The following is a 10,963-nucleotide window of genomic DNA, read 5'->3' as shown; positions in this document are numbered from 1 at the left end:
TCCTTTTTCTGCTGGGATTAAGGGTTCAGTGTGAAGTCATCATGACAAGTGCAGTAATTCCCAACATTCCAGTCAAACTTCCTCTAGTGCTACTGTATTTTTACTGCTTTGTCGTTTCCCAAGAGACAGAAAATGTGTTATATCTGCTTGAGGTCAGCTTGGATCTGCAGATGCAAATGCACTCTGTGGATGGCACTGAAGTTGGCTGCTTGTAGAAGCTTTTGCTATCCAGCTAAGTGGGAAACTCGACTAGAATATGATTTGTTTCCTGTTTGTGATGGCCCTTGCACTTGTTTTCTTCTGATATTTGTGTGACAGCTTTCCTTTGTCTAGGGGCCTTTATAGAAAATTGAGAAATGGAGTTGTCCATTCACAGATGTCAAACTTCTGCACTGTGAGAAAACTGCTGTAGCTGAGCCACTGATGGGACTCCTCACCAGAGGTCTATTTCTCAAACTACATGTGTCTCTCATGAGAAAGGCATTAAAGTATTTTTTCCAAGTGTTCAAAAAGGACTTCTCCACTGTAGATCTGGTATTTCTACTAAATGTCTTTAAGAAACTCATATAAAAATATTTAATAATACTCCCTCCTACTGGCTTGCCAGACCCAAGTATTCAAACACTCTGTACCAGCTGAGAAATACAAATAAATGTGGTTTTCTTCTGATCTTCTAGGAATGACTGTAAATCTTTACTTTGCTATTATGAGGGTAATGAACCTCCTACTTTGAAATAGCCATGCAATTTTTAATTAGGAGCTGATATTCTTAGCAGGCCATGTGACTGCAGGAGCAGGCTCAGGCTGCTGTTGCTCCCTCCCCATGTGCAGGTAGCACCAGAAATGTTTTGCCTCCTCTCTGCTTTTACCTCAACAGAGGCCATTGACAGCCATGATGCAAATTCATTTCCATATGAATTTAATGCAATGGAATGCCAGAAATGTGTAGTACAGCTATATTGTCCCCAGGACTTGGGTCACCCCTGTGAATGAGGCTCCTTGAGGTTTGTGTTCCCCAGCATGTACCTGTTCCCACACCCAGTGAGTGCCTCCTTAGCTGTGACAGTGACAACTGTTGGTAAATTGGCAGAGATCACAGTTACCAGGCAGTAACTCTGCCATATGGGTGTGCTGGCTAATTTAAACTCCAGAGCTTTTTGCCTGACCTTGCAATATTGCAGGGATGCTGTTGTTTGGGTTTTTTTCCTGTTAATGTGCAGAATAGCTGGTTAGAATAGATTGTGATTTACAGTGAACTGGGATAATGCCTGTTTTGAAAGATCCTGTGCACCCCTTTTGTGCTGGAGAATAACCGCAGCTTTTAGTCGTTATTTTGAAGATGTTGCAAGTATTTTCTGTAGCTTTCCTCTGTCTAAAAAATAACAATAACAATTAATCTCCTCAGGGCTTCTTCACATCCTAATTATAACCAAGCCCCTCATTAGCCCCACAGAGGGATGGAACCAATGCCATATGGTATTTTACACTTCGGATGCTGTGCATACCAATAGCTGGAAGGAGACAGGAAAAGGGGGAGTTAACAATTCATATCCATTTATGGAGCAGGCACAGCCCTCCTTGGACCCAGTTCAGCAGAGTCTGAGTGCCTCAGATCAGGAACTTTATCTGGCCAGGGGTTGCTGCAGCACGCCGGGGCTCTGGGGAGCTCTGCACAGAATCCCTGGGCTGGCATCCCCACCCTGGAATGAATTAAATGCACGCACACCTCCCTGGGAGCACCATGGCTGGGTTCTACGGGTGCCTGAAAAGTAAAAAGTAAGTGCCATGCTGAGCCCTCCCCTGCACCTTCCCAAAGGGAGCTGAGTCTAGTGGGTACTTTGAAATTCTGTCTTTGTTGTGTTGCTGCTGCAGGCTTCAACAAAGTGGGTTTGCCTTGGGTCTGAAGTGCCAGCCTGAACACAAAAGTGCAAAAAATAAGTCCTGGCTAAAATATTTGTTTGGTGGAAATTGGTCATGGTTTTTACTTCTTCAGAGATATAAACATGAAATATTGGAAAAGGCATTAAGAATCTTTTCCTGTTTAATTATAGCAAGAGGGAAAATTCCCTCTTCCCTAGTGGTTAATTGTATTGTTTCTACATTAACACATAAAAAGGAGAAATACAGAAATTCACATTGGCTTTTAAAAAATGTTCAGCTAGAAGTCTGGCAGTAAATGCTCTTTAAGAACTTGATGAGCTCAGTTTTTCTATAAGCAATCTGAGGTTTGTTTCTGTAATTGCTCCCTGTTGAGAGATTTGGTTGTATTTAAAAAAAATGATTATATTATTGCTTTGCTGCCATGTTCTGTTGGAGTAGGCTATCAAGGGAAACAGAATGAGAGAATCATGTTAGTATTTGTGCTTTAAACCACCATGAAGATGCATTCTGTTTTTCCTTTGACATTCTCCCTGCTGAGGAACGGAACAAAATTTCCTGCTGCCAAACCTGAGGAGTGGTTTGATCTTGTTTTGCACCAGCGGACTGCAGAGGGCTCTATTCTTGCTCCTGGTGAGAGATTACAGACAGGGAACGTGCACAGTGGAGGGCAAGTGAAATTGTGTCTTGAGGCTTAAGATGTGAATACTCATAGTTAAATATGTGGGTAAGTCCTGGATAGCATAGGGAGGAAAATAGCTCAAAAGTGGAGCTGGAAACTGACTCCTTTTTCTTCTCCCAAAGGCTGGATCCCTCACACCAGCAGTTTGTCTCACATTACTCTGGTGGAAATGTGCATTTTCAAAGGCACACAACTCCTACTGCATTTCTGTTGGCTTTTCCATCCCGTATTGACTCCTTTCCTCCTTTGGAATTTGTGACAGGGAATTAATATTTGGCAGAGAAGTTTGATTTAGATAAAGGGAAAGTGTGCCATCAGAACTAGCAAAAGGGCTGTGAGTGAGTCCTGATCAAGGTAGGTGGATTGGCACTTGAATTGACAAAAAATAGTAAATTTACATTGTTTGATTCCCCCCCCCAGATCCTTCAGAATCTAATGCACCTAAAACCAATTTGTAATTCAGAGAGAGGCTATAAAGGCTGGATAGACAAAGCTTTTTTACATGTTGAAACCATCTCTTCTCTCCTGGTCAATCTCCCCCTGACTTATGAGGAACAGGTTTTTTTTAATTCAACAGATTCTTCTTTTTTGGTATTCTTCAGTCAGGTCTCTACACTTGATATATGTGCACAGGTTCTATTCCTCAGCCTGTTATTTCAGCCCTGTGATGTGTTCCCAGGTGAATTAATGCACCTACTAACCAATTGCAGTCTTCACAGATTTTATGTACTGATTTGATTGTGGTTATTGGCACTTAAAATGAGTTCAAGACACCAGTTGCAGAAATAGTGATGTTTTTACCCTGAGATTAATTTTCAATGAAATTTGTTTGGAGTTTAACATGAAGTATTTATCTTTCTGGACAAACGTGTCATTGGAACAACTTCCCCAAATTCTCACGTGGTCCTTTGACCTGTAGGAGCTAATTTGCTTTCTGAATGAAAGCTCTTTTGGAATGAAATTACTTTTATGCTTTAAGCAATTGGTTTGGATACCAGTAGGAATTTGGCCAAAGTGGCTTGGAGCTCAGAGCCTGCCAGGAAAGCTGCCATGGACTTTGGGGAAGGGTTCCCTCCAGGGCTTTGAGCTGCTGGGTCCAGCTAAAGCACCTGGAGTGTTTTAAAAGCTGCTTTAGAGAGTGCTCTCCTGTGCTGCTGGCACATTTCCCCACTGCCCCACATCTTACAAGAGGAAGCAAAGGCTCTGCCTTGGTACACTGTAATAATGTCTGGCTGAATCTGATTTTGTACACATAGTCTTGTCCCTGTGCTTGGTTAATGACCTCTTATGAAATGAAAAAAAACCCTAAAGCCTAATCCAGGTAATTCTTCATCACAGTCCCAATCTTGGCCGCTATTTCACTGAAATAAAACTTCTAAATTGATTTCATATTTCTCTTTAACCAGCATATGCAACCTGAGTAATCTCGAATTGTTCTGCTGAGTTTATCATCACTCTTGTTGCAGAGTTCTGTTTCTTTCTTGCTCCAAGCATGGTGCCAGAAAAAAAATATTAAACCTGAACAAATATGATAAAGTTTCCTAAAGCCTGTGGAGGAATCTTTTCATGTGCTCCTCAGTTTTTGGGACTAGCCAAGTATGTTTTTATGAGCTGAAAATGTGGTTGCTTGAATAGCAAGGTTCCTGATGGTCAATGCAAACTGCCAATTTCCAAAGATAAATATAGTGTGTTAGAAGCTATATAAAATATTTGGCTGAAGGCTTTATGTGCCAGCTCAGTCTGGTTTCTATAGGAGACTATAAGAGAATGTATTTAACTGTATTTAATGTGGTCACTCAGGATTTCATGGTGCCTTTCACAAACAATCCCAAATTATGGACGTTTCAATTTGAGTCTCTTCTGCTTTGCCAGGCTTTGCACTTCCAGTGGGGTATTGTGTTCTTTTCTTATATTCCATAATTGTGAAAAAATGCTGATGTGCACTTTTATCCTGCAAAGAAGTTCAGCATTTTGGTAAAGCAAGTTGATCAAGGAATGCATCAGTAGAATTTTCAATATATTTCTAGACTGTTTGAGATGAAAGCAATTGCCAATCTAAAATGATGTTATGACCATGAAATTGAGTAAAATATGTTTTTGGGTTAGGTGCTGTTGCTGTATTTTGTGTTGTTGCCTGTTCAGAGAAGTGTCAGGAGGAGATTGTGGTGATTGCTGGGTTTATTCTGAAGATGGCACAGAGCTGTCCACCTGATGGGTGGGCTGCCTGTTCACTGCCCCTGCACCTTCACCCCAGCCTTCTTGTGGAACAGGCTCATAGGGGATGGTGGAAATCCCAAAAATCCCTTTGTCCTTGCAGCCAGTTGCACTTTTTACAACTTCGACATGTTTGTGTGGTCCTTTGAGCCTTTGGCTCCCCATCCACAGCCAGCAGCTGCTGCTTTAGCTGGGACAGTGATGAGTGGATGGGAAGTGCTTTAAAGCTCCTCCAACTGCTACTGCAGGAGCAGCTTGGCCCGGGGCAGGCTGAGCCTGCTGGGTCCTCTCTGTCAGCAGCTCATCCTCCCCTGCCTCCCTGCTGGAGGCTGCATTGCTGCAGGGCTGAGGAGCAGCACTGCTGACTGCAGGGAGGGATGCTTTGCTGCTGCTGACTGCAGGGAGAGATGCATTGCTGCTGCCTGACTGACTGCAGGGAGGGATGCATGGCTGCTGACTGACTGCAGGGAGAGATGCTTTGCTCTTTGGCACTGTTTTAGACATGAAACATCACTCCAAGACTCCAGGGCTGTTTAAAGTGAGACACTGAGTTCCCTGGCCATCCGTGCCTGTGGCATCCCCCAGCATCATCTGGGCTCAGCCATGGTCCATGGGCTCAGCTGGCAGCTCTGGAATCAGCGCAGGCTTCCTGGGAGCTGTGGCAGAGCCACTGCCCCTGTGATGATCTGGGATCTATCTGTCTGTGTGGCTGATGAATTCAGGAGAGGTGAAATGCTTCCCATAAACACTTTGGTATTCTGAAATATGTTTGTTTACATACCTTTTTATTGTACATCACTTTAGCATATTATTTCATAAGAGCAAGGATCACTCATTAACAGCTTTTCAGTGTTGGGGGATTTTGAGATGGAACTGAGTATGATAGGTGCTTTCTGGCCAGCAAAGCAAGTTCACCTGTGCAGAGACAATCTTTGGATGAGTTTCAAGAAACAGGTTTTATGGAAGGTGGAGAGCTCTTCCCACTAAGCCAAATCAGAGAGTGTGAGCTGAGGTAGAAAGACTCCTCAGGGGCTGTGAGTCTCTTGGAGGAATCTTTCCATGCACAGCCTATGAGCATGTTCCTGTGTTAGGCAATTGTACAGTGTTTGGATATTTGTGAGGATTTTGTCTTCAGCCCGCAGGAGTCATTCAGTGCTCTGTCTGGTATTAAATGTATAGAGACTTATGTCCTGTTTGCTTATTCAAAAATAGCAGAGAGGGTGAACAAAAGCAGTCAGGAGGTGTCAGAGCCATGACACTGCAGGCAGTTGGGCACTGTTTGTACAACAGTGCTGTATTATTAACCAAAAAATCAACTACTTCTCTTTGTGATTCACTCTGTTTGACTCATCTTTGTGCAAGAAGTACAATTCTACTTTAATCCACCAGCGAGTCACTCCCATCTCCTCATTCTGTTCGTGCTTCTCTCTGGATGGTGTTTGTTTTTGCAGCCACAGTGGTACAGTGTGTTTGCTGGCTGTAGGCAGAGGAATTCCAAGCAGTCCTGTTTATTTGGTTTCAGTGGAACAGCCCTTTTGCTATCACCAAGGTTCTGAGCATTTGGCTGATATGCTGTCAAATTGACCTCCACTGCTGCTTGTCCTACATCACTTGCAGAGGAGCAGAAGCTTGGGCTGGGATGATCTGCTAAATGTGATGCATCCTTTGACCATCAGGTTTTTGCCTACGTGATTTTGCCAGACTGAGCCATGAAAACATCTTGTCATAATTTTCTCTTGTGTTCTCTTCTCAGACAGAAACTTCTGCTGCTCCAAGTGTCTAGCTTTGTACCCTTAGAGCCAATTGGAGAGATTAATTTGTCATTTCCTTCTTGTGCAGAGTTCTACAAAATTTTAGGCTTTCACATCGGTGATGTGAAGGCCTAGAATTGGATGTAAAAGCTGAAATCTGATGATATATGGGACAAAAATGCAGTGGGTTCAAGTTGTGCTTCCAGTAGATAACCTGCCTGAGCTGGTGTAGGGCAGCTGGAGCTGATTACCAGCCAGATTTGAGGAAATCTGAGATAAGTCTGTCCATGGGGAAACAGGAAAAAACCCCAAGGTAATTCCAAGATTGATTCCCTTCCACCCCCCATATTTCTCCTGCTGTAAGAAACCAGTTGAGCACAAGGTGTTCTATACTAATGTGATTCAAGCTTATAGTTCTGCATTACATCTGTTATAGTCTCAGGGTTGGTAAAACTATTATGGATTAAGTAGTTTTAAATATTATTTTGAATACAGCAAATACTAACTGCAAACTCTCATATTTTTTGTTTATCTTATTATTTTATTAATAATTATTTTTTTCAAGTTTGCAGTTGGCCTCCCACTCCATTGGGGGAGTCACTGTATGAACAAAGAAAGAAAACCCCAGGCAGTTGATATCCTGTCTGATTTTGCTTGCAGATGCTGAGCTGTCACTGCTCATCACTGTGCCAAAAGTCAAGGTTGTGCCAGCAGCCCAATGTTTCCAACACAACGTGTGTGAAAAAGGCCACCCACCCCATTATTCATTTCTTTAGCTGTACGGTTACACCTGTGTGTGCTGCTGCATTTGGAGAGGTGTCCAGGTGCCAAGACATTCTGTGTCTCTTGTGTCCTGTGTCCAAGCTGTAGCACTTTGGTACCTTTGTGACTGTTGTGCTTCAACCCCAGCAATTCAGCCCTGCAGCAGCCACTCCCTCCCTCTCTCTGATGGGACTGGAGAGGGAATCCCAGGGTAAATGTGAGAAAACTCTTGGGTTGAGATCAAGACAATTGAATAGGTAAAGCAATGTCATGCACACAAGCAAAGCAAAACAAGGAATTTATTCCCCAGGGCAGGCAGGTGTTCAGCATCCCCAGAGCAGCAGGGCTCTGTCACATGTAATGGTGACAAGAAGACAAAAAACATCCCTCCAAATGCCCTCCCTTCCTCCTTCTCCCCCAGGTTTCTGTGCTGAGGATGAGGCCCCCTGGTCTGGGATATCCCTGGGGTCATTGGGGTCAGCTGTCCTGGCTGTGTCCCCTCCCAGCTCCTTGTGCACCCCCAGCCTCTCGCTGCTGGGTGGGCTGAGGGGCAGGGAAGGCTCTGGGTAAGACCAGCTTAGTGCTAAAGGAAGCATCTCTGAGTGATCAGCACTGTTTCCAGCACAAATCCAAACCACAGCCCTATACCAGCTGCTAGGATGAAAATTAACTCCATCTCAGCCCTAAGGATGCTCTTAGAGGGAATTGTGGCACTCTCAGAGCAGGGAAACCTGGCTGTGCAGACAAAGCTGCCTGATCTTGCTTTCTAACCATCCATCCACAGCCAAGATGGCATTCCAGCTTCAGAATTTTGGTGGTGGTTTTTCCTTCTGGCCTCTGAGATTCAAGAATCTGGTGTTAATTAGTGAGCTAAATAAATGCTTGGCTTGTATTAATGATGATTTCATTTATGCTTATACATTCTCAGGAATATGTAACTGTGCACTTCTGCTGGGGCTTCCAGGTATCACTCATCTAACAAGGCACTTGTGATCCCCACAGTAGCTCTGATGCAAATGAGATTATTTGAGTGGTCTAGCTCAGAATTAGGATGGAGACACTGTGGTAACCATCAAGCTATCTCTGTACATGGGAAAATACAGGCCTGCAGAGGTGTGGAGGAATTGTTTGCTGGCTCACTCTAGCAGCCACACTGCTTTCCATCATTTCAGTTCAGTGAAAAGAATGTTTCAAAAGCTTAAATTAAAAAAGATGCCAATTGTCTCATTGCTTCCTTTCTTGCAGCCTTGGCCTATAAAGATCTTACAGAATGTCTGTCCCCATCTGATTCTCTCCCCCATGTGCCTGCTTGTCACTACCCCATCTTGCAGTTCTTGTTGTCTTTGGTGTCAGTCTCTGCCCCCTGATGCTGCTGTACCACTGCCTTAAAATAAGTGGAATTCAGCTTGATACTCCATGGGTGCAGAACAGCATTAGCTCAGATAATCTTATTTTAGATGATCCTGTTTTAGAGAGGTATTTGTGTCTGGAATCCCAGAGAAGCAGGATCCCTTTTTAGTAGTTGCTCAGCTAGAGCAAAAGGTCAGGAGTTGCCCTTGGGACAGAAATGGCTCAGGAACTGCTCTGAGCACATGGATGATCTCCCTTGGCTCCAAGAGTTCTCCGTGTGCTCCAAGACCATTGTACTTCAGGAGCTGCCTAACTTGAGGCTCTAGAGAGAGCAGAGCAGGGACAGCAGGAGGTTTTCTTTAGATAGAAGAAGGGAGGGAAATCAAACCATCAAACTTCCCACAGAGCTCCCTCTGCAAGCACAGAGGCTGCCTCTGGCCTTCCCTGATCAGGAGCCAGGATGGGCTCTGAATTGCAGAAATGCCCAGGGCAGTGGGAACTCGGGGTGAGCCAGCCAGACACTGTGTTTCAACTGGAAAGGAACTGGCCTTGTTTTTATTTGTTGTGTGTACAGGCAGCAGATGCTGACAAATAGATTTTGGGACTTCACATGAAGAGAGATTTCCTGAGCTTCCTGCCAAAGGCAGCTTCTGAGACCACAAAGCCTGTGTTTTATTTGCTTCTTTATAGCCAAAAGATGGCTGGCTGGGTTTATGGCATTTTGATCTTCAGAGAAAAATTGTAACAGTTTCTCCCAGCATTTTCTGTTTTCCTCCCTTTAATTTATTTATTTATTTATTTTTTTTAAAGTGCACTTTGAATTCTAGGCCATTAAATGTCTTTATTATCTTTTGTCCTGAGAAGTTTCATTGTATCTGAAGGTTCCCCCCCCCCCCCATCCTTAAGCAGCTCTTTAACCAAAAGTTGGGGGATAAGTGACGGTTTTGGAAAAACCTTTAAAAAAGAGAAAGCTTTAGATATAGCCTGAAGTTCCATGTTTCAGTTCTGGTGTTCAGTTCTCTATTGTTTCAGCCTCATTTTTCCTGCAACAGTCAGACAGCTTAATTTGGTGAAAAGGCCTCCAGACTCCTTTCTTTCAGGCCCAGGGTGTAATGATCCTTCCCAGTTTCTGAGAATAACATACTGGAAATCGCTGTGACTCAAATATGGGGGCAAGGCAGATATGCAGATTGCTCCTGTGAAATTTTATGGGGTTTTTTGTGATTTACCTTCTATGTGTTTCTAGCACTTGTGTCAGTCCATACAGCCCCAGCATGCTGGTCTCCTGCAGCAGAGGTGATATTTAACTCTCCCATAGGGCTCATGAAGCTTTGCAGGAGTTCAGTGTGACCATGGTGATTCCACAGGTAAAGCAGCTCATGGCTGAGTGATAAATAACCTGGCTCTTGTTAGAAACCCAGTAATTTGCCCTGCTATTCAATGACAGAGCCGGGAAAACCAGTGAATTTACCCAAATCCCAGCCCAATAGTCTCCATCTGCTAGACTGTGTTTAAAAGACAAGCTCTGTCTCATAGATTTTGCTGTCTAAACTAATACTTGTCACCTTCAGGATTTGCAGATATTGGCAATTTCCATGAAGTTTTCTCAGGCTCACAGTCTGTCAAGCCCTTGTAGAGCATGTTGAAGCCAGCTGATGGCAAACCTCTTTCCTTTGCCACCTTTTGCTGACCCCCACAAAGCAGCCCATGAACTCCCAGGGCTCTGCACACCCCAGGTCGGATCCCAGCCATCAAACTTTATGCTTGAAGGCTCCAGGGGAAACAAAATTAATTAGGAATTCGGAGAGGGGGTAAAAAGCACATACACAAGGTGGCGCCCACCTCCAATCTGGATGGAAGATTACACTTGTGGAATTTGCCGCTTGGAGAGGCAGAGACAGTGAGCTTGACTTTTATCCCCATACTTGACTCTCTGACACCTTGACTCTGCTGGCATTGAGGTGATAGTGGTTGGCATTTCCTGTTGCTTTGCCTTGAGACCATTTCCAGAGGCAGTGATGCTCCCTGGGAGCAGCTCCCAGCTGCCAAAGGCAGCCTTGGTTACATCCCTGATGATTTTTAAATGCATGTTCCTCCTCCTCCACAGCTACTTCAAATGTATCCCTGTCAAGTGGATCTGAGGGTGTCTCCTGCTGCTGGCAAATGGTTCCTTTAGTGTGGTTGCTGGAAGGCTTTGCTATTCCTTTTCTTCTTTTTAGGAAGAGTGGGAGAAGATCCTCATTCCAGCTGCTTCCTGAAATTTCCCCAGTGTGTTGGCGTGAAGAAAAAGAATTACTACATGGGAAAATCTTACTCCTGTGCTAAT

General features: G+C 44.0%; 1 protein-coding gene across 1 annotated transcript in view; it reads left to right on the top strand.

Annotated features, from left to right (window-relative positions):
- Positions 1–1,586: 1,586 nt before the first annotated feature.
- KIAA1210 (KIAA1210 ortholog) overlaps positions 1,587–10,963 on the top strand; it is a 38,571-nt gene continuing 29,194 nt past the window's right edge. Inside the window, 1 exon segment of the mRNA XM_030967894.1 lies at positions 1,587–1,776. Within this exon segment, the coding sequence (XP_030823754.1) occupies positions 1,742–1,776 (35 nt within the window). The 5' untranslated portion in view covers positions 1,587–1,741.

This window comes from Camarhynchus parvulus, chromosome 4A (assembly GCF_901933205.1).
Source record: "Camarhynchus parvulus chromosome 4A, STF_HiC, whole genome shotgun sequence".
NCBI lineage: Eukaryota > Metazoa > Chordata > Aves > Passeriformes > Thraupidae > Camarhynchus > Camarhynchus parvulus.
Note: the sequence above shows the minus strand (reverse complement) of the source record. Positions and strands in the feature narration are given on the sequence as shown.